Below are 25,113 nucleotides of genomic sequence, written 5' to 3'. Positions count from 1 at the left end.
GAACTATTGCGGCTCCAGCATTAAATTAACGGGTGTATTTTGTAAAGCGAGCGAATTCATGTGATTCGTCTGTAGTCATTGTCGATCAAAGTGCATATTTCAGATGTCACCCGTCGACTTCCATAGTAATCAAGCCACATAGAAGGTGATATATTCCGAAAACTGACAGCTACTTGACGACGTCATTCCTATCCACCTCAAACAAATTTGCGAAAAAAAATGATCTAGTTGCCCGGAAGGTACACTCCCGTGCAAAAGTTTGGGTTCACCCCCTAAAAAACATACAGAAGTGTTCAGTCTATATCTCTGAGATTACACGTCCAATTGAAACTCTCTAAGCCACATTATAAAGGCAATAGGTTATTCTTACCTTTTGTATACTAAATTTTTACTTAAAGTTGTGACATTTTTCAAAAAACATACTGAAAAAACATAGCGAATTTCCTCAGCATTGGATCGACTAAAATTTTAAAACAAGGTCTCATTAGAATCGTAATATTATATTCTTTGAAAGGCGCTCACGAATTTTTTGCGGAAAAATCTGAAAACTATTCAAAATCAATGAAACAGTCATTCAAGTCATCGTGCAAAAGTTTGGGTTCACCCCTCAGTATCATGCAAATCGTGCAAAAGTTTTGGTACACTCAGGTCCGTCCCACTCGGGCTCAAATTGGGTACCACTTCTAGTACTGCATTTGGTCCCTCGGTAGTACAAAAGGTACCCAAGTTTGACAGATCGCAGTACACTTTTCACGGCATTCTAGTTTACCTTATTAGCCATAAAATGTTGGGCAACTGCAAGGGACATGAAGGTCTTTAATTTGTCTTTGGTTCACCTGAGGTCATTTTTGTCAATATCTCTGCCATTCTTCAACCGATTTTAATAATTCATAGCTTTTTCAAACGCTATGGCACTTTTGAGATTCCACAGATTTTTCGTGTTTTAAATAAGTTCAGGTGAACCCAAACTTTTGCACGATACACCAAATGTTTTCGGAAAAATACATACGAAGTAAGAATAACTCTTTGCCTTTCGAATGCAGCTTAGAGAGTTTCAACTGGACGTGTAGTCCCAGAGATATGGACTGAACACTTTTGTATGTTTTTTAGGGGGTGAACCCAAACTTTTGCACGGGAGTGTATATGGGACGATAGGAGTGACGTCACATGTTTACAATCAAACTTAATATTTACATCAGTAAAGAGCCTGCCTTGTTAATTTTTATGCCGTGACTGTCGATAAACTGGAGTGGCAGAGCCGAGTCGAACAAAAATTTTGGTCTACAGTGACTCCAGTCGAGTCGTTTTTGGTCGACTCGAGTTATAAAATAGGGCCCTTCGAGCTGTTTAGTGGAATACATATTGTAGTAGGCCTAGCCTAATTTGAATTTATCATGGTAGGCCGTATCTGTAGATTAGAAAATAATATGTCATTAGTTAGCCAACCACTAACCAAGCAAGTTCAATAAAACAATAGCTCGTACCAACATAGTCTTTTCCTTGGTAACGACTTTTGGCCTTGGTTACGGCTATAACTGCTGGCGACGAGAAAAAGTTTGGAAGCAACTCGAAGACCCTCAAGATTTTTTCACTCAAGTACCACTCAAGAAAATGGCAGACGCGGATCTTAAGAACGCAATCCTGCAGCTCACCAATCTCATCGCGCGGCAGCAGCAGCAGATTGAAACTCAGCAGCATCAGATTGAAAACCTGGGGCACCGAGGCAATCCGATTGCTGGCAGCGAGAAGATCATCGAATCATTGGCAAGCGGAATCCAGGATTTCCAGTACGATCCGGACGGAGGTGTTTTCTTCGATGGCTGGTACGCAACCCGACTATGGGTACATAACAAAATTATATCACCTTATGATATTATGATATAAAGATTTTATCGAACATAGGTTGTTACAATTTTGATGCAGGATGTTGTTAAAATAACTAAAATTATAACAAAAAAATCTATGGATTGTAACATAAATATAACAAAATATGTTTTATATCTATCAAAAACATATCAAACTTAGTTATAATTTTTTAAACAACGTATCAAAACTATAATACTGTCTGATACACGGGATAACACATCCAGTTACGAGTTTTTGATCAATTATATGAAAATTATAACAAACCTTTATATTTGGAGCAATAGACAGAAAAATGTATGTTTTTATATAAAACAAGAAATTTAAAATTGGGCTTATAGCACAAGTCAATTTTCAATCACTTGCAATTTAGTCAATAATTAAATATTAATTTGTTACCACTTGGATAGTTTGAGAAACCCTATAGACTTTTCTTTCATACTCCCCCATATGTAGGTATTTAATTTTATTATTAAATTGTTAAAAATAAACAAATAGAAATATATGCAATAGATATAACATATTATGTTATTTTTTGTTTTAATATTTTCTTTGAATAACGGTGCCTAACAAAATTATATCATAATAAGATATGCATATCATATTCTGATAAAATTTTATTATATTTTTGTTACATGCCTCTAGTCGGGAAGGTATGAGGACGTCATCACGCAGGATGGCCAATCTCTGGACGATGCCGCCCGTGTGAGGTTGCTTCTTCGCAAGCTAAGCACACCTTTGCACGATAAGTATGTGAACACGATTCTTCCCAATCACCCCCGAGACTATTCCCTGGAGGAGACCGTCACGAAGCTGAAGAAACTGTTCGGTCGACTGAAGTCGGTCTTCCATTCCCGTTACCAGTGCCTTCAGTACGCAAAAAGTGAGGCGGACGACTTCACCTCGTATGCTGCCATGGTGAACAAACACTGTGAAGCGTTTCAACTTTCCAAGCTCACCGCGGATCAATTCAAAGCGCTCCGTTTCGTATGTGGACTCCAATAGCTACGGGATGCGGACATCCGAGCCAGATTTATTTCGAAGCTGGAAGCCGACGAAACCGCAGTCAACGAACTAGGAGAAGCTACCAGCAAGGTTACCCTGGAGAATCTAGTGGAAGAATGCCACCGCGTGGCCAACCTCAAGCAGGACACACTGATGGTGGAGAACAAAGAAGCACGCAACGTCAACATTGTCTCTCGCAACCTGAAGAATCCTTTGAAAAGCAAGTCAGTACCCAAAACGCCATGCTGGAAGTGTGGTGACCAGCACTATGTCCGTGAGTGTCCGTTCGCTTCGCACACCTGTTCAAGATGCAAGCAACAGGGGCACAAGGAAGGGTACTGTTCCAGCAACAAGTCCACAGCTGCGAAAACATTCAAGCATTCGAAGCCCAAAGATAACGTCAAGACGAGAAGCATCCACACGGTTCGCAACATTGGAAGCAAGCGGAAGTTCATCCCGGTCGAACTCAACGGTGTAACAGTCAAGCTTCAGCATGACTCAGCGTCCGACATCACCATCATATCGAGAGATACTTGGATCAGCATCGGACAGCCACGCACTCAACCGACGGAAGAATCTGCTATCACGGCTTCTGGTGGCAACCTCAACCTTCTCGCCGAGTTCCAAGCCGAGATCACCATCAAGAATGTTACCAAAACCGGTCGCATTTTCATCTCGGACAGCGCAGAACTCAACGTTCTTGGAATCGAGACTATGGATCTGTTCGATCTGTGGTCCGTACCGATCACCAGCTTGGTCAACACCGTGCAACATCGTCCCGACCAACATTCCGATCAGCACGTCAGTCAACTTAAGCAACACTTCCCGGAGGTATTCCAAAACACGCTGGGTAAGTGCACCAAAGCGCAAGTAAAGTTGTACCTGAAGCCTACGCACGTCCTTCCTATTGCCCGAAGAGACCAGTGGCGTACGCTGCACTTCCCAAGGTAGATGCAGAACTCGAAAGGCTCCAGAACAACGGAATCATTTCTCCGGTTCGATTCTCGGACTGGGCAGCTCCAATAGTCGTCGTGCGCAAGGCGGACAACATATCAGTCCGCGTGTGTGGTGATTATTCGACGGGGCTGAACAACGCGCTAGAATGTGACCGCCATCCGCTGCCTCATCCTGATGACCTCTTTGCGGAACTGGCTGGGGCACGCTACTTCACGCATCTCGACTTATCCGACGCTTACCTGCAGGTCGAGGTGGAGGAGGAATCACGAAAATTGCTCACCGTGAACACTCATCGTGGCCTTTTCCAGTACAACCGACTGCCCCCTGGAGTCAAGTCGGCACCCGGCGCTTTCCAGCGCATCATTGACAGTATGGTAGCTGGCATACCTGGAGTCAAGCCATACCTGGATGACATCCTCATCGCTGGTCGCACGAAACAGGAACACGATCGCAATCTGCACGCCGTTCTCGAACGTATTCGTGAGTATGGTTTTCACTTACGTCTCGAAAAATGCCGTTTCGCACTCTCCCAGATCGAGTTCCTCGGACACATCGTGGATAAGGATGGTATTCGACCCGATCCATCGAAAACGGAAGTTATTACCATGATGCAGCCACCGAAAGATGTCCAGCAGCTCCGCTCTTACCTCGGTGCTGTGAATTACTACGGTCGGTTCGTCAAGCAGATGAAGAAGCTCCGGGCACCCCTGGACAATCTGCTCAAAAAGGATGCCCGCTGGAATTGGACCGACGATTGTCAGCATTCCTTCGAGCAGTTCAAGACCATTCTCCTTTCCGATCTGCTGCTTACCCACTACGACCCTTCCAAGGAGATCATCGTCGCAGCAGATGCATCGAAGTACGGTCTTGGCGCAGTTATCATGCATCGATTCCCGACTGGTGAGGTGAAGGCTATCGCTCATGCCTCTCGTTCGCTGACACCAGCAGAGATAAACTACGGCCAAGTGGAAAAGGAAGCATTGGCCCTGATCTTTGCGGTCACTCGTTTCCACAAAATGCTCTACGGACGCCACTTTCTCCTACAGACCGACCATCAACCACTTCTCAAGGTTTTCGGTTCAAAGAAGGGGATTACGGTATACACAGCAAACCGCTTGCAACGCTGGGCCTTGTCCCGACTGATGTCAGCACAACGTAGACCAGATGAAGATTACGTGATAGCGGCCGTGCACGTCGAATCCGAAGCAAAAGCAATTCTCGACGACACCATCAGCAACCTTCCAGTCACGCACCAGATGATAGTGGCTGAAACGCGAAAAGATCCAGTTCTCCAGCAAGTGGTGAATTTTCTTCAAGAAGGTTGGCCGGCCCATGTGGAGCAAATTGAAGATCCTGACGTTAAGAAATACTTCGCTAGACGAGATGGGCTTCAAATCGTCGACCACTGCGTCATGTTCGGCGATCGAATCGTCGTGCCACTCAAATTTCGCAAACGCATTATTCGACAGCTACATCGTGGACACCCAGGAATGGACCGGATGAAATCGTTGGGTCGCAGCTACATCTACTGGCCTAATGTGGACGACGATGTAGCGCAATTTGTTCGTCAGTGCACCGCGTGCGCTGAAGCAGCAAAATCTCCGACGAAAGCAACCCTGGAATCGTGGCCCCTAGCAGTGAAGCCGTGGCAACGTGTCCACATCGATTTTGCTGGCCCAATCGATGGGTACTACTACTTCGTCATCGTGGACGCCTACTCTAAGTGGCCCGAAATTTTCCGTACGCGATCCATCAACACAACTGCGACGTTGGATATGCTACGTGAGACGTTTTCCCGTTTCGGCAACCCGAATACTTTGGTCTCGGATAACGGAACACAATTCACCAATGTGCAGTTTCAGCTGTATTGCAGTGAAAATGGTATTGCTCACCTTCGTACTGCTCCTTACCACCCGCAGTCCAACGGCCAAGCGGAGCGATTCGTCGATTCCCTCAAGCGTGGTCTCAAGAAGCTTAGTAAAGGGGAAGGCTCGCCTACACTAGAACACTTGCAGACATTCCTTTCCGTGTACCGTTCAACACCGAACCGAAACACACCACAGTCGGTTTCTCTGGCAGAAGCGTTCCTAGGGCGACCGGTACGTACTACGTTGGATCTTTTGAAGAAGCCTGATCCTGTAGCCCCGGCAGTCAAGAACCACAAGCAGAATGACCAGTTCAACCGTCGGCATGGAGCAGTCAAGCGCGACTTCAAAGAAGATGACCTGGTGTATGTTGAACAGCATTCCCGAAACACCAAGTCTTGGATGCCAGGTCGAGTCATCGAGCAGAAAGGTTCCGTTCACTATATCGTGTCCCTGGACACGAACATGAGGTCGAAGCTGGTAAGATCGCACGTCAACCAAATGCGCCCACGCTACGATTCCGACGTGCCAGAGCCAGAAACGCAGCAACTACCATGGGAAATCCTGATAGAGGAAGTGCAATCGCCTGTCGCAATCGCCAGACCGGCTGAAGCAGCACCACTACAAGTTCCTATTTCCGCTGGTCTTCCGATGCCGGCTTCACTCGAAGTTGATTGTCCTGACGAAGGTGCATCGGGAACAAGCCCTGTGCCACCGATTGAAGCCGTAGAAGAAATCCAGTCCGCACCAGTGGCTGTGTCATCTGACGCAAGTGGAGAATTCCTGAGACGTTCTGGACGTGAATCAAGACTTCCCCGATGGCTTTCTTCCTACGACTTCTTCTAAGAGGGGGAGATGTAGTAGGCCTAGCCTAATTTGAATTTATCATGGTAGGCCGTATCTGTAGATTAGAAAATAATATGTCATTAGTTAGCCAACCACCAACCAAGCAAGTTCAATAAAACAATAGCTCGTACCAACATAGTCTTTTCCTTGGTAACGACTTTTGGCCTTGGTTACGGCTATAACACATATAAAAAACGAAAAACCGAATTTAGTACTGTTGGGTATTTCGGGATCTTGGGATAGAGTTGGCAGTCGCGGTCACATTTAGTACTCTTTATTCAGCTCATTAAACGGACTTAGAAACGAATTTAAAACTTTCTCGAGGAAATATCGGTTTATTTCATTGATGGTGGTAAGCTCCATGGAGGTTAATACCGCAATCGTGTATTATCCTCGATTTTGCTAAGCATCGAACGGTATTATCTTCGATTTTAATCCCGGTATTAACTTTAGTGCGGCGATTTTGGCGCACTAAAGTTAATACGAGATTTTCCAAATAATGGCTGCGTGCATTAATTTGCCTACACGCACACTACTGCATTCGTATAGAAAACGTCAAAAGAGAAAAATCAAAACATTCGTGTTATGGTTTTTCCTTGTCGGCGTAGGAATTAGATTATAGAGGAGAAACTCAGAACCATCTGTGCGAGTTCGAGGACAGCATGTTGTAAGAAGATTTCCGAAATCCTGGACAAGAAGCCGCATCACACAGACAACACTCGACCGTGGCTGTTAAACAGGATACAAATTGTTGTCTCCCATTGATCCCTGCAACCGGCCGTCTCTAGCTAGTGCATCGGACTAAATCACAACACTGTTCGATCCGCGAGTACACACAGTGGACGGTCAAGAATGCCCAGCAATGTTTCCCTGTTATTGACCGCCTTCAGCTGGAGGAAATTCGCCAATCCGAGGCCATGGATACCCTGAACATTAGGATCGAACCGGGCAAACCCTTTCCAGACCTGTGTGCCGCCGCCGAACGCACCGGACAAGGGTATCGGCGGGGTGCCATACACACTCAATCACGATTTGCTTGTTCGGTAATTTTTTATACTGGGTACGAATTGTAAACCATAAAAACTACCGAACTTTCAGCTTTTTGATTGAATACTTCTGAGGTTCAGTAATAATTTTTACTTTTTACTGAACTTCGGTAGCTGTCAGACCCAATTTTGCAACATTACCGAACAGGCCGAAAAGTCAGTAAAAACAATTACTGACTATTCAGTAGTTGATGTTTTTTTACTGACTTGTCGTCAAAATCAAATCAAAACAAACTGATGCGCGTGCGGGAATGTGTCAAATGAGAATCTTCTGCTGTAAAATCATCCGGCCGGCGCCAGGAGACACGTCCACGGCAACCATACTTTTCCTGCACCTATTTTGCGCTTTCTCGTGGTAAGTAGTCGACATTTAGTGACAAACTCAACTATTTTAAGCAATCAAAAAGGCTCAGCACGATTTTAACTGCTCTTACGTTGGTAAATTCGGTTGGTTTCCATACAAGAGGTAAATTCATCTGCATCATTGAGTTTGCCTCTTGCATGCAAACCAACCTAATAATAATGATTTTGTCACACATTTTTCGATTACTGCCACCGAGATACGAGCGTACCGTAGATGTTTATTCACATGAAAAATGCTTAATAAGGAACATGTCCATGTCCCTTGGGTTTTTATTTGTATTGTTTTTGGAGAAAAAACAGAATCCGGAGAAGCAAAGCATGAAGCATGGGAAACTGGAAAGCCAGTAAAAACGCTCTACAATTTAACTGACTAAGTCAGTAATTTCCATCAATCAAAACATGTTTTGGTTTACTGGGTTTTTTCGGTAATCGTAAAAATTACCGAAAAAACCGTAGTTCCAAAACCCAGTAAAATTTTACTGGGGTCGGTAATCTGGATTGGCTGTGTACATATTTGGGGACAATATGAATATTCATTATATTTTGGCATGTTTGGAAAATTTCCCACAATATTTAGTTACCAGTTTGCTGAGGATCGATGGTTAGAATCCCAACCGATTAGGATCTTTTTCGTTAAGACAATTCATTCGACTGCCCAGGGCATAAAGAACCTTCGTCCTTGACAGACGATTTACAAATTTGAAAATTGATAAATACAGTTCTCAATGGAATTGACCAGAATTTTTAAAGAGGCTATTACTATGATTGTAGTATAAGTCGACAGATTCCTCTTGTGATTCTTTTTGCGATATATTCAGGAATGCCTCAAATAGTACCTGCATGGATTTCATAAAAATTACCCAAAGATCTATCCAGAAATAGTTCTTCGAGTTTCTCCAGGAAGATTCTAGACATTTCTCAAATCAATCATGTCATACGTTATACCTTGAATTTACCTCCGCTTCCTCCGCTTTTTTATTCAATAGTTCATATTCTGATAGCTTCAAGAAATTTCTCAATGATTGTTCCATGAACTCCTACTATGTTTATCACAGGAATCCTTCAAGCAAATCTTTCCTGGTTTTCGTCACGATTTTTTCTATGCTTTTTATTCATCGCTTCGAAAAGCTTCGCAATTATTTCTGAAGGAATAAGTGAAACAATCCTTCTATCGATTTATCCTAGTATTCATCTAGGAAATTGTTCAAAAATACTTATAAGAATTCTTTCTCGAATTCCTTTATGTGTAGCTTGAGTATATGTCACATAAACCTATACAGCTAATTTTCCAAAAAAATCCTCAAAACATTCCTTCAGACTTTTTTCCGTGAATTCAATAAGTATTTCATTCAGAGTTCAAATTTTCCAGGAATTATTCTACGAGTTCGTTTAGGAATCCCACAAAATAATTATTCATATTTTTTCTGCGATCTATAAAATATTCAGAGAGTTCATTTACTTAGGGTTCATTCACATATTTCATAACGCTGAAAATGGACATTCTTGGCACCCACCCACCCCCTCGTAACGCTTTTTGTATGAAAGCTCTAGCGTTATGAAATTTATGAATAAGCCCTTGCTATTTATTTGGCTATCTAAAAAAAAACAGGAATATTCATAAAAATTATTGAACTAATCTTTAAAGAAATTTTAGACGAAATCCTTGATGAATTCTTAAAGAGATAGATACCTTTGAGTAAATATATTTATTGAAGGTATCCCTGGATACATTTGTAGAGAAATCCTTGGCGAATTTTCTGGAAGACACCAGTGAATGAATACTTGAAGCAATGTGTAAATATTGCTAGAACACATCCATGCGAAAAATTTTGGATTTTAACATGAAAAATCTTTTTTTTTCACTAGTGAGCGGAAATAGGGTCATGAGCGGATACTGGTGCACTGATTATGGCAAAACACATTTGGTCGGTGTTCAGACAGACCGGACTAGATGATTTTTTGGCGTTCTAAAGATACGTTGAGAACTCCATCAATTCTATTTTTTCCTATGCTATTTTGATACAGATATATAACCAAATAGATAAGTTCCGTTATTACAGTAAATAATGCAAATATATTGATATTTCGAATACCTGGGACACGTTTTTCTGAAACCATTGAAAAAACACTTGGTTCAGTCTGTCTGAATACCGACCATTTAACGAATTATTTCTCGAAATTGAAAACACGTTTCAATAAAATATTTGGCACTGGTCTAGGAACTGGTTGTGCATAATAATGATGCACGGGAGAAAATTATTGAGTTAAAATTACTATTTTAGCTGACCTATTGAAACAATAGGGTTTCTCAGAAAGTATAGTGGTTATCACGTCCAGTAATATGGGTGCCCTAATGTAGATGTAGTTTTTTTTTTTAAATTTCTTTATTAGTATCATTTCAAACATTACATTCATTTCTTATATCTAGGTGTTCTGTGCTAATTTGGTAAAACAAATTTAAGATTTTATTAACATTTTGTTAACAACATATTACATTTCATTTGCCGTAGCAGTTCAGATTTTTTACAGGTGAGTTGATTTCACCTGCTTATAAAAGAAAAAAAAAATAACGTTTTCAATTTACTTAACCTAACTTAACCTAAACATATAACGCATTAATCGTGGCAAAAGAAGATTGTAACGATTTTTGCCTGAAATTATTAATTATTTTATTTGACATTTGTTCCAATGTTTCAACATTGGATATTCTATGTAACTCATTGGTACTATACCAGGGAGGAAGCTTCAGGATCATTTTCAAAATTGTATTTTGAATTCTCTGCAGAGCTTTCTTCCTGGTATTACAACAGCTAGTTCATATTGGTACAGCATACAACATGGCTGGCCTGAAAATTTGTTTGAACATCAAAAGTTGTTCTTAAGACAAAGTTTTGATTTTCTATTAATAGGGGGATAGAGACATTTTACATATTTATTACATTTGGCTTGAATGCCCTCAATGTGATTTTTGAAAGTTAAATTCTTATCTAGCATGAGCCCTAGATACTTAACTTCATCTGACCAATTTATTGGAACCCCTCTCATCGTGACAACATGTCTACTTGAAGGCTTCAAATAAAGAGCTTTTGGTTTATGTGGGAATATTATTAGTTGAGTTTTGGAAGCATTAGGAGAAATCTACCATTTTTGCAAGTATGAAGAAAAAATATCCAAACTTTTTTGCAATCGACTACAGATGACACGCAGGCTTTTTCCTTTGGCGGAGAGGCCTGTATCATCCGCAAACAAAGATTTTTGATATCCCTGAGGTAACTCAGGTAAGTCAGATGTGAAAATATTGTATAATATTGGTCCCAAAATGCTGCCTTGAGGAACACCAGGAAGTCTTTCAGATCTGGATTTCTGGTAATTAACCTGAAGTGTACGATTTGACAGATAGCTTTGAATTATTCTAACAATGTATGTTGGAAAATTAAAGTTTTTTAATTTTACGATCAAACTTTCATGCCAAACACTGTCGAATGCTTTTTCTATGTCTAGAAGTGCAAGACCAGTAGAATAACCTTCAGATTTGTTGGAACGGATCAAATTTGTTACACGTAAACGTTGATGAGTGGTCGAATGTCCATGGCGGAAACCGAACTGTTCATTGGCGAAAATTGAATTTTCGTTGATGTGGGTCATCATTCTGTTCAACATGACCTTTTCAAAAAGTTTACTGATGGAAGAAAGCAAACTGATTGGATGATAGCTAGAAGCTTCTGCAGGATTTTTGTCTGGTTTTAAAATTGGTACAACCTTAGAATTTTTCCATTTGTCAGGAAAATATGCTAATTGAAAACATTTGTTAAATATATCAACTAAAAATGATAAGCTACTTTCTGGAAGTTTCTTGATGAGGATGTAGAAAATTCCATCATCGCCAGGAGCTTTCATATTTTTGATTGTTTTAATAATAGTTCTCACTTCTTCCAAATCAGTCTCCCAGGCATTTTCGAAAACGTTATCTTGATTGAGAATATTTTCCTGAGTCCTGAGTAACTTGATTTTCAATTGGACTAGTAAGTCCTAAATAAAAATTGTACGCGCTTTCAAACTGCATAGCAAGTTTTTGAGCTTTTTCGCAATAGGGCCTAAAATGTTTAATGAAATTTTGTTTTTATTTAATAACACGAAAGAACATGATACTGCAACTACTTTTTGCATTTTTTCCCGCTCAAATAATGGATATATCATATTTAAACTTTAATTTAAAAATTGGATCCATGACTGAACCTTGACACTTGAGATCATGTTTGACGTTCGCTTAGTCGACAAAAACACCACAGGGGTTCAACTTTTTAACACCGGAGTTATCAGCCTCCTGACACCGCGTATACAACCCCATTGAAAAATAACGAGCAAACATCTCTGGTTCCTACTGGGAAGTGGTTCCCTCTGACAGCTCAATGTTTGTAAACAAATAACCGTTTGAGGAATAACAATCGATGATGGCGAAATCTTTTTCTTCGAAAAAATTCTTTTCCTGCATAACAACAGCTATTCGAACAAACAAACGGTTGCAAACTATTGGATTGCAGTACAGCAAGTCAATTTGGGTTGATGTGATTAGCTAGAAACACATTTTAGTATTGGAGGAATAAATCCCCAATATGATTAAGCCAATGTACGTTGTTGCTCTTGAGTTTGATGCTGACCACGAAAACATGGCTGCCTAGCACCGGGTTGGGAGTTATTCCTTATCTGACATTTCGGAATGGACACGGAAAACAAAATACACCCAAAATTTGAGTTTAAACCAAGGGGTGTGACAAAATTTAAAAAAAAAAACTTTAAAAAAAATGTTTTTTGGATGTAAACCATCGGAAAACATTAAAACATTGAGTAAACATATGTTTTTGACCTAAACTTAAGCGTTTGGCACTAAAATTGAGACAGGGCTTTAGGACCCATTCTGGGTGTTTTTCGAGACATAGTGCGTATTGTTTTTCGCTAAGGTTCACAACTACATCTACACTCAGTGCGCATCGTACCTTCGTGCTGTGCGTACACGAATTTTCTCTGCTCTCGGAAGTTTTTTTTAATCTACCTAAGCAATAAAACAGTACTTTTCAGTGCTACATAAACAGTACTTTTCAGTGCTAAAATTAAAAATGGCACTTTTCAGTGCTACTAAAACAGTACTTTTCAGTACTATTTTTTTCTACTATTGATCCCTTTACGATCCTTGTTTGGACCCGTGCCTTCGATTTTTCGTTGGACCCGTTGGCGAAAGCTAGCGGTTGGACACCGTCTTGGGAAAAAACCTCTCGAAGGTCACGTCTTCTCAATCACTAAACATGGTTGCAATAACGAACAAAAGGAAGGGTGAATCTCTGAATTCACAACTTCCTTCCAAAAAAGTGGGATTTAAGACTGTCACTAAACATGGCAAGAATGGAAGAAAAGACGTTTCTCTGGAATGCGAACTTTCTTCCAAGGGTGGAATGAACAATAATGATAATTGTATTGAAATGAGCAATCATTTCGATGCTCTAGACAAATTTTCCGAACACCAAATCGAAGCAGCCTCTAGCCCAGGCTTTTTGATTCAAGTGAGGAAACAAAGAGTGCCGCCTATCGTGGTCAGTTGCAAGTAACGGTATATGTACTGGATAATATGCTTTGAGGCTGACAGCGGCGACATTCTACTCCCTTAGTAGGGTCGGGTGACACTGGCCCGAAACGGCGAGTGGGTTAATGGCGCAGGCTGCCCCCGTCCCGTAAAACCGTGGCAGGCCTTAGAGTACGTTCCAAATCCGTCGCCTGGTTGTTTCAACTGGGCGGGAGTAGGCTCAGATGCCATTACCTGACCTGCGCCGATCCGGCTCTGAACATAGTACCCCATAAAGGACTATGTCAACCCTAGCATGGCCTCCCTGCTTGCATAGATAACCATGGGATCATAAAGGCGACTATTCCAGCGGAGATGGATAGCGGCTCTTAGGGGGACCCATAAGAGATGATCAACCAAAACAAACAACTAGCGGAATGTGAAGGAGAGGCTTCTGGACCTATCAGTAACCGGCTAAGGTTCCCGCCAAGGAAGGAGGCGACCAACTTTATTGAAAACAGTGTGGGCAAAAGCCTAGATACTGTGACGACGGCAGGCACTGGCCGCTCCAGTGCAACATGTGTAGTGACCGATGGCCCGGGACTAATCGGGGCCATGGATCGCAATAGGGAGTACCTCCCTAAAATGCAGGTAGCTGCTGAGCAACTTGATGTCATCATCGAGTATGTTAAGAGCAAAACAAATATCAGCAAAGACTTGAAAACAAGTCTACTGAAATTGCGACAATCAGTCCTAGCTGCAAAGCAGGACTACGAGAAAGCCAAGGAACAACTTGGCAAGGTAGAAGGCCAAAAAGACACTAGGTCGTGTCAGACCGAAGTGTTTTCCTTCACAGGCAACGCGAATATATCTGATGATATTATTCGATACGCGATGCGCAAGAGGGAAGCTTCCGGGGATGAATACGTGGCGAAAAGACGTATGGTTGCTAAGGGAAAAGTGACCTACGCGGCCGTCCTCCAAAGCGGAAAAGCTGGCACGAGCCAAGCCCCGCGATCAAGAGGACATGGCAACAAAGGAGAGGCCAACACCAATCCTAAGGCCAAGAAAGCCAAGAAAAAGGAGCCACGGGTTAACCGGAACCAGGCAGTGCATCCACAGGAACCACGGGCGCAAGGCAACAGCAACCCGTGGATACGAGTTGGAAATAAGAAAAAACAGAGGAAACCGAAAACGGAGCCCAAGGAGAGCGCTAAACCGAAAACAGCGAAACGTAGGAATTTAGGCGAAGCCCTCGTTATCAAAACGGAGGAAGCAAAATACGCCGAGGTTCTGAAGGCGATGCGAAGCACAGAGAAGCTATCGCCATTGGGCGCAGACGTGCGAAGCATAAGGCGAACTAGGATTGGTGAAATGATCCTAGTCTTAAAGAAGGACGCCAAGGAAAAGGGTGCAGTCTATAAACAACTGGCACAAGAAGTACTTGGTGGCGAGGTTGATGTAAGATCCCTTACTGCTGAAGCGACTCTCCAGTGTAAAAATCTGGATGAGGTCACCGATGCAGCGGAGGTCTCGGCTGCCCTCAAAGAGCAGTGTGACATCGACGTAGCCAGTAAGGCCATCCACCTTAGAAAGGGCCCGCAGGGCACCCAGGTGGCGGCGATCAGGCTGCCGGTCGCAGAGGCCAACAAAGCGAAGAACTTGGGCATACTCAAGGTAGGCTGGTCGGTTTGCCGGCTGAGCATACAACAGCCTCATGAAGTTTGCTTCAAGTGTTTCGGGAAGGGCCATAAGTCGTGGAATTGCAATGGTCCCGACAGAAGTAAGATGTGCAGAAAATGCGGCGCTGAAGGCCATAGGGCAAGCGATTGTAAGCAAATCGCTAAGTGCCTAATATGTGTCGACAGAGCAGACAACGGACACTTAACGGGCGGACCCAAATGTCCGGGCACAAGCGGAGTATCAAAGCAGCCAAAACGGAAGTAACACAGTTAAATTTAAACCACTGTGATGCAGCCCAGCAGCTGCTTTGGCAGTCAGTCTCGGAAACCAAGACTGACGTGGTGTTACTATCGGACCCATACCGCATACCAGCCAACAACGGGAACTGGGTGGCGGATAGGTCTCAACAGCTCGCAGCTATAGGGACGACAGGACGATACCCAATCCAAGAAGTAGTCTCTAGCTCAAATGACGGTTTTGCGATAGCAAAAATCAACGGCGTGTTCTATTGCAGTTGTTACGCGCCCCCAAGGTGGTCGATTGAAGAATTTTCCCACATGGTCGACAGGATGATAGCCGAACTAGCTAATCGGCAGCCAGTAGTGATAGCTGGCGACTTTAATGCATGGGCAGTGGAGTGGGGTAGCCGCTGCACCAATCAAAGAGGCCAACTATTGCTGGAATCCCTGGCCGCTTTAAATGTAGAGCTGGCAAATGTGGGTACAGTGAGTACCTTCCGCAGAAATGGTGCAGAATCGATTATCGATGTGACGTTTTGTAGTCCTAACCTTTTAGGTACCATGAACTGGCGCGTTGATGACGGTTATACTCATAGCGATCATCAATCGATTCGCTATAGTATAATACCAGGCGGGCGGAAGGCAGCGCGATGTAACTCGACCCAAGCCCGAGGATGGAAAACAGCGCGCTTCGACGGCGAAGTATTCACTGAAGCCCTGAGGCGCGAACGGAACACTCTGGACCTAAACGGTGAAGAGCTAGTTGCTGTGATATCACGAGCGTGTGATGCTTCCATGCCGAGAAAAGCCCCTCCTAGAGAGAACAGGCCGCCGGTGCATTGGTGGTGCGAATCAATTGCAAATCTTCGAGCAATCTGCCTTCGGGCTAGACGAAGAATGCAACGCGCACGCACAGAAGCACAAAGAGAGGAACGCGGTGCAGCATTCAGAGAGGCAAAGTTGGCTCTCAAAAAGGAAATCAAGAGTCGAAAACGGGCATGCTTTGAAAGTCTATGCGAGAGTGCCAATTCTAGTCCATGGGGTGACGCCTACAGAGTGGTAATGGCTAAGACCAAAGGAGCCATAGCGCCCCAAGAGAAATCGCCCGAGTTGCTGCGATCGATAATCGATGTACTCTTCCCGCACCATCCCATAAGCCCATGGCCCCCAGCGCCGTATGCGGCAGATGAAGGAGAAGAAGTGGCGAGAGTGACGAACGAAGAGCTGGCAGAAGTCGTGAAATCATTCGCGTCAAACAAGGCACCGGGACCCGATGGTATCCCGAATGTTGCCTTAAAAGCGGCAGTGAACACGGATCCGGACATGTTCAGAACCACGATGCAACGCTGCATTGATCAAGGAATCTTCCCGGATGTATGGAAGCGACAGAAATTGGTGCTACTACCAAAGGCGGGGAAACCACCAGGTGACCCGTCGGCGTATAGACCTATCTGTCTACTAGATACGACGGGCAAGTTATTGGAGAGGTTGATTCTCAACAGACTAGTACCGTATACGGAGAGTGCAGACGGCCTGTCCAACAACCAGTTTGGATTCAGAAAAGGTAAATCTACTCTGGACGCCATCCAGTCGGTCGTTCAAACAGCTGAGGTGGCAATCGAGCATAAAAGGAGCGGCATCCGTTACTGCGCGGTTGTTACTCTGGATGTGAAGAATGCGTTCAACAGCGCAAGCTGGGAAGCAATAGCACACGCGCTTCACCGCCTCAAGGTACCGGTGCAGTTGTGTAAGCTTCTAGAAAGCTATTTTGATGGTAGGATTCTACTGTATGACACAGAGGAGGGGCAGAAAAGCGTTCGAATTACCGCGGGAGTACCTCAAGGTTCAATCCTGGGCCCGCTGTTATGGAATGCGATGTACGATGACGTACTGAGGCTGCCCCTTCCGACGGGTGTTAAGATTGTTGGCTTCGCCGACGATATCACCCTAGTGGTCTATGGTGAATCGATGGAGGAAGTAGAGTTGACAGCAGCGCACTCTATTTCCCTGGTTGAGGAATGGATGAAGTCTAGGAAACTAGGACTGGCCCGTCACAAGACTGAGGTGGTGGTGGTCAACAACCGCAAGTCCGAGCAACGGGCGCTTATCTCGGTAGGTGATTGCACCATAGAGTCCAAGCGATCCCTTAGGCATCTTGGGGTAATGATCGATGACAAGCTGAGCTTCGCTAGCCACGTTGAATATGCCTGTAAAAGGGCATCTACGGCTATAGCGGCGCTTTCGAGGATGATGTCTAACAGCTCTGCTGTAATTGCCAGCAAACGCAAGCTGCTGGCAAGCGTGGCGCTATCCATACTAAGGTATGGAGGACCAATCTGGTCAAAAGCGCTTAGAACGAACAGAAACCTAAAGCGGTTGGAAAGCACGTACAGGATAATGTGCTTAAGAGTAGCAAGTGCATACCGGACGGTATCTAAAGAGGCCGTGTGCATCATAGCCGGGATGACGCCCATCGGGCTCATCATCAAGGAAGATGTTCAATGCTTCAACCAAAGGGGTACCAGAGGAGTCCGCGACACGTGTAAAGAGGAAACGCTCAGAGGCTGGCAGCAGGAATGGGATAACTCCACTAAGGGTAGATGGACCCATCGACTAATACCAAATGTGTCAGATTGGTACGGTAGAAGCCATGGGGAAGTGAACTTCCACCTGACGCAGTTTCTGTCAGGACATGGTTGCTATAGACAGTACCTGCATAGGTTCGGGCACTCAGAATCTCCTGCGTGCCCCAATTGTGCTGGTGTAGAGGAAACAGCGGAGCATGTCGTGTTCGATTGCCCCCGTTTCATTGTTGTGAGAGGTCGCATGCTCACTACATGCGGAGGGGACACGTCCCCCGACAATATTATAGAGAGAATGTGTGCGGATGCCGAGTGCTGGAATGCAGTAACTACGGCTGTCACTCACATTATGTTAGAATTGCAGCGTATATGGCGCGCCGACCAAGAGTTGGCTGCAGAGGATTAGCCCTGCCGAGGCTGGTCCCTTGTAACATTGTTTAAGTCGGCTAGGAGAAGCAGTTTGCCTAGGCTACTTCTGCTACACGTGTTGTGCTATATGCACTGATCCCTTCCCGAAGAAATACCGTAAGGTGGTTCCGGGGAGATGAGGGTCTGAGTCCAAGGGTCATGTCGATGCACTGTTCACCACTTGAGCAATTCTAAATGAATTGCTCATGCACAGTGCATAGGCTGGTTTTAGCGGGTCGTCGTTGGTGCGTCATCCCCGCATTCCCTGAGTTATCTTCTCAGGGGATCTGTTTGCAGATTTCCCCCTTGTAAAAAACAAAAAAAAAACAAAAAAAAAAATCGTGGTCAGTTGTTCTGAATTTGAGGGATTTAGGCAGGAGATCTTGAACTCCATTAGGAGAATCAAGGTTTCCTTCCAAATCGCAAAGGAGACTGTCGCGTTTTGACGGAAACTCTTAAAGATCGCGAACTTCTTCTCAAACATCTTGAAGAGAAGAAGCACACATTTTTTACTTATGACGATAAAACTGAACGTTCGTTCAAAGTAGTCTGGAAAGGTCTCTCAAGTGACTATAAGTCACCTGAAGAGATCAAAAAAGGAATAAATGATTTACTTGGATTTTCCCCAGTCCAAGTAATCATTATGAAAAAGAGAACCCAATCTGGCATTGTTCGGAAAGGGCTTTCTCAAGAATATTATTTAGTTCACTTTAACGAAAAAGAACTAAATAATATTAAAGCTTTAGGAAAAGCAAAACTTATGTTCGATGTCCGTGTGACGTGGGAACATTTCCAGAAACCTGGAGGAAATTACCAGAACCCACCTCAGTGCCGTCGGTGCCAAAAGTGGTGTCATGGTACAAAAAATTGTCGCATGGATGCTAAATGCATGATTTGCGGAGGTTCTTCTCACGCCAAGGACGTCTGTCCAGTGAAGGAAGATACCGATAAGTTCTTATGCGCCAATTGCAAGGGAAATCATAAGTCCAATTTTTGGGCTTGCCATTCGCGCAATAGAGTCATCGAGGCTCGTGCCAGACAGATGAAAGAGAATATCCGTTACGATAACGGTCGTTTCCGGAATTTGCCTGGTAGAGCATCGAACAATGCTCATTTTTCAGTTAACGATCGCTTGATTAGGAATCATACCCATCAGGAAGATCATAATCATGCTCATTCACAAACTAATTTTAATCCGTCGGGTGTTCGAGTCTTTCAATTTCGAATGTATCTACCCATGAAAAATCCTTTGCCGATATCGTAGCAGGTAATTTGAACTCCTCCCCTATTCTTACTATGAGTACTCATTCTACTTGTTTCAAATCCAATGGAAAAACCCCTACCGCCACAAGTAACTCCTACTCCGCTTCTTCGTCTACCGAAAATTCTAATGGGAAATCATCAGATAATGTACCCACTTCAAGTGACATGTCTGCCTCTGATTTTAATTTTCTAACTGAACAATTGAACCTAATGATTGATGCAATGTTCAAAGCCACCACTATGACTGAAGCAGTCCAAGTTGGTGTAAAATTTACAAATCAAATTGTTATTGGATTACGTTTTTCTAATGGATCCAAATAATAATTTAAATATTTTAAATTGGAATGCTCGTTCTCTGAATGGTAAAGAGGACGAGCTGTTCAATTTTCTTACAGTTAATAACGTGCATATAGCAGTTATTACCGAAACGTAGTTAAAACTTGGATCTAAACTCAAAAGAGATCCTAACTTTTTTGTTTATCGTAATGATCGACTTGATTGGGCATTTGGGGGCGTTGCAATCATCATTGATAGGCGTCATTTGAAACTAAACTTTAGGTGTTTCTGTTGAAACACAGTTTGGTAAATATACTTTCATAGCTGCCTATTTGCCTTTTCAATGCTCTGAACAGCAAGTTGATTTGCTCCAAACTGACTTGTGAAAATTGACTCGCAATAAGTCAAAATTTTTTGTCATTGGTGACTTTAATGCTAAACATCGGTCATGCTCTTCAGGATATTTCTCAATTCAATACCCTGATAGCCCTACATGTTTTTTCTCCTCTAGAAATCCATCTACGATTGACTTGGGCTTAACCGACTCTAGTCATCTTTGTAGCCAATTAGTTACTCATGCTGATTTTGATTCTGATCACGTCCCTGTTGCATTGCAAATATCCCATGAAGCGATTCTCAATCCTATCAGCTCGACTTTCAATTATTTTCGAGCCGACTGGAATATATATGAAACGTATATTGACTCTAATCTCAATGTTAACATTTCATTACAAACTAAACTTGATATTGATAATGCTATTGAAACTTTAACAAATTCCATTGTTGAAGCCAGGAGCATCGCAATTCCAAAATGTGAAGTAAAATTTGAGTAGACCTACCCTAGAGAAATTTCAGGAGTAATCTCTGTTACTATAATGGTAAAACCCTGGAAGAGTTCCTGGATGAATCCATTGAGGTATTATCGGAAGAATTATCGGACGATATCATGAAACAGTTTGTGGAAAAATCCCGGAAGGAGATGCTAGGAGATTCATGGAACAATCCCCTGAATAATCAATGGAAGAAATTCTATAGCACTGACGGGCGGAATATCCGTTTTAGAAGAATACTTGAATTAATCTCAAGAGGAGCTTTGAAAGAAACCTTTTGAGGAACTCTTGGTGGAAATTCTAGAAAATTTCTTTAAAACGTACGGCACAAGAAACAATTGAAACAATCCCCTGAAGAATTACTAGAGGAATACTTGAAAAAATGAAGTAAAAAATTCACAGGTGGAATTCCTTGGCGGATTTTTGGTAGAATTTTAGGAAGAATTCTATAAGAAATCCATTAGAAATTTTGAGAGTTTTTGAAAGTACCGTCGATGGGGGTGACAATGGGTCTGGGGGGTGAGATTGGGTCAAAACGGAAAAATATCATTTATGAAATATTTCAGCTAATAACGGTGATATTACTAAAATTAATAATTCATATGTTAGGGAGCATATTATTACACATAATTAATCACAATATACATTTTTAGAAATAATAGTTTTTGTTTACTATATCAATAAACTTGTATGTTGAAATTAGATAAAATTTACAACATTAAATTTCTCCTGTGCAAAGTATCACGCATGTACTTTAACCTCTACGGTTATATTAGTAGAAGATTTAAAGTCTTTTCATTACACTTCACACGTATTTTCCGGAATCTATTTGATTTTCCAACAAAAAATTTATTTTTTTCGGTACGGTGTCTAAAACATCAAAAATGGGGGTGAGATTGGGTCAAGCAAGAACGAAAGTAAATGAAATTGCAAGACCACTTTCTTGACATTTTACGGTGTCGGTAGTTCTCTTTTTCATTGAGATGTGTTTATTCTTTCTAAATACAGCATCTCTGAAACATCAAACTAGTCTACTTGAGGATTCCGTACATTGAATAACAATGCAACGCATTTTGACAACTTTTCAATCCAGCAACTGTGTTTCATGCGCAGCAACATCGTAAAATTTTATCAAATGGATTGTTTTTTTTTTGAATTTAATTGTTTATCAGTGTTTTCATATTATAGAAACATCTCCTGGAAGTACAAATGAGTTGGAACACTGAAATATCGTGATTATGACGTCAACATCTGGCTGAAATGTATTGATCGTGGAATGTCGCTCCGAAATTTAACTATTTGCGAAGAATTAAAATAATCACTGTTTCAGTACACCTTTGGGGAAACTGAATAGGCTTCATGGCAATATAGAAGATGAGACTTTGAAGACAATTTGAGGGAAAAAAATAGAAAATTTATGTAAACTTGACGATGAATGTTGTGTTTACATATATTTTCTCATAGCTCTTCAATTTTTTGGTATAATCGTTCTTTTAAGTGGGTTTATCATACTTGTGAAACATCTTAGATATCTTTTCATCTTGTTTGCATCGTATTTCATCAATATTCTTCAGCTGTGAATGGTTTTGCAACCATATTATCAAAAACAAGTTATTTCAATTACAGTGACCCAATGTCACCCCCTCTATGGGGTGAGATTGGGTCATTTTTCATTCACTTGTGGTGCCACTGTGAATAAATATTTTTCTTTAATGTTTTGAACAGTTGTTAATGTACCATCAAAGTACATACACACCAAATTTGAAGTTTATTGGAGTTAAATTGCGATAGTTATTCAATAAATAATTCGTACTCATTCCTTTTTGACCCATTGTCAACCCCAACGACGGTATAACTTAAGTAATTACTGTAGTAATCGATGGAGAAATTTCAAGTGGCATGAATTTCTGAGAGGCCTTAGAAAAAAATAGAATGTCCTAGAGAGTCCTAGGAACTCCTGGAAAAATCCTTGGTGGAATTCCTGGGCAAATATCTGTGAAAATTTTATCATGGCTAATCGAAGAATTCATCTCTGCCACCATGACTTAAATGCAGATATGCTTTTGCTCATGATTTGTTCAAGTTCATGCTCGTAGCTATTAAACGCGTGAGCATGAGCAAAGTTCACATTTGGCTATATTGCCGTTCTACGCATATTTGTCCCGCGGTTTACATAGAACATGGGACAAGTAGGCGTAGAAGCAAAGACAAAGAAGGGCAGTGTAGTTCATTACATGCTTTGCAGAAATCGCAAAATATAGAAACATGGAGAAGCTCAATGATGCAAACCCAGCATGCTTGATTATGACGCGTATAATTTTGAATCTAGGTACCATTAATGTCGATTTCTTTAGCTCACTACTTTTAGAATACTGCTGCAAACTGTTCTGTTCAAAACGCATCTCTGCTTAAACGATAGCAAACAACTGATAAAAATAAATGCTTTCCAACGACATCCATATTAAGAGCCTCGCACTTAGGCTGACGGATAAATAGTGCCCTTAACTATCACCATTGTCATACATATTATTCGATACCAACATACTTTTTTTTTAATTTCAACTTTTCTCAAACAAAACCAAATGTTTTACTTGCTTCTAACGCAAAAAGTTATGTACAATAGGGTAGAAGTACCGGTTTCGGCAATACGCCAGTTGGGGACGGACCTGGTGTAGTGGTTAGAATACACGCCTCTCACGCCGAGGACCTGGGATCGAATCCCATCCCCGAGATAGTCACTAAAAATTTCAGTGACGACTTCCTTCGGAAGGGAAGTAAAGCCCTTGGACCCGAGATGAACTAGCCCAGGGCTAAAAATCTCGTTAATAAAAATAGAGAGAGAATACGCCAGTCGTAACCATAGTGGATTATGCATCGTTTTACAAGTCAATCAGCATAAAACCTTTTGTGTTCATTCACATCATTGAGCTACATTCATTTACTCGACCGGAATGTGATCTGAAAATGAAAAAAAAACGTTCAGAATTTCTGAATCCTTATTTATCAATTTATTTATAATTATTATTATTATTATTTATAATATTGAACAAAATGAGTATTGTAGGAATCATCATGGAATAACTTCCAAATGTTTCAGAGATAATTTTCGAAAAATCATTGTTTGAAAATTTATTGTTTAATCAGCAATATAACAAACATTAAAAAAAAGGAAAATCTGATAACGCAGTGCATTGCCGCACACAGGAGTAGAAGGACCAATTTCATGGCCGAAATTTTCAAATTTGCCTAAATAGCCTGTTATAAATTAAAAAGCTGTGAAAGCCCAGTTTAAGTTTACTTGAATACATTTTGAATTGAAAATCATTATTATCTTTCATAACAGGTCATTAAAATATTAGAAACTTGGCAATAATATACTCTTCAATACGATTGTAATAATATTGATTATAATGTAATAATTATACTGCACCAACTACAATTTAAGTTGAATTGCCTGAAATGGTTATTTATGATGATAATGAAGATATTGTGTATTTCTTTCACTACTGGACTGCGAAGTGTGGCCTCATAAGTGCGAAAGTGTGAACAAAAGTGCGGGATTGTGTTGAATCCTGTTGGTGTCTTCAGAGCACTTATTCTTTGATGTACGAAGAATTAGTCCCCCGAAGACACCTACTTGATTTAATGCAATTGCACACTTTTATTAGCGTTTCCGCACTTGTAAAAACTTCTGCGGTAGTCCAGTGGTGAAAGAAATGCGCAATAATAATGCTACATACTCACTATGCCCCTTCTACCCCTATATCATTGTCAATAAATTCGAGTCTACGCTTTTTTTTCTATCTTTATTGACGAGTTTTTCAGCCCTGGCTAGCTCGATTGTATAACATTTTGCGGTATATCAACTTCGCGGTACGACATTTGGTGGTTAGTACCATTGGGCGGCATGTCACTTCACGGTCAGTACAATTTCGCGGTTTATACTGAGATGTTTCATCTATCTTAACAGTGCAATTTGGAAGAAAGCCTGTGCTTAAAAGAAGGGTAGATCACCGATGAAAATGTTATTAATGGTACTGCCAACAATTTTCAGTGCAACTTGCAGGAAAAACCATACCGCGAAACAGTATAGACCGCGAAATGGTACTAACCGCAAAACGGTAAACCGCGAAATACCGGAACAAACGGTTTTACTCACTATAAATTTCACATCATACTACATGGGGAGTTCCAAAATTCTAACTGAAATCAACTAAGCAACACGTTCTGGACAATTGGCACCACCAGATGCACCGCTACTTCACCAGTTCCTGATGGAACTCCTGCTGCATACATTGTTTATAGCTGCTGTCTGGTCTTTAGTGTTTGACTG

The 25,113-nt window shown here is 41.9% G+C and overlaps 2 protein-coding genes across 2 annotated transcripts in view; one reads left to right on the top strand and one right to left on the bottom strand.

The window, feature by feature from the left end:
* Nucleotides 1–25,113, bottom strand: part of LOC5566766 — a 535,713-nt gene that overhangs the window by 142,307 nt on the left and 368,293 nt on the right. The gene's annotated exons all lie outside the window — the stretch shown is intronic.
* LOC110674257 (uncharacterized protein K02A2.6-like) lies at nt 3,721–5,795 on the top strand (the record flags this gene model as incomplete). The annotated part of the gene is given in 3 exon segments (XM_021838523.1): nt 3,721–3,757; nt 3,760–4,946; nt 5,190–5,795. Coding segments are annotated over 3 exon segments (1,830 nt in total), but the record flags the coding sequence as incomplete, so codon positions are not given.

The sequence above is a fragment of the Aedes aegypti genome, chromosome 1 (assembly GCF_002204515.2).
Source record: "Aedes aegypti strain LVP_AGWG chromosome 1, AaegL5.0 Primary Assembly, whole genome shotgun sequence".
NCBI lineage: Eukaryota > Metazoa > Arthropoda > Insecta > Diptera > Culicidae > Aedes > Aedes aegypti.
The sequence above is the reverse complement of the archived record's forward strand: the minus strand, read 5'-3'. Positions and strand labels throughout refer to the sequence as shown.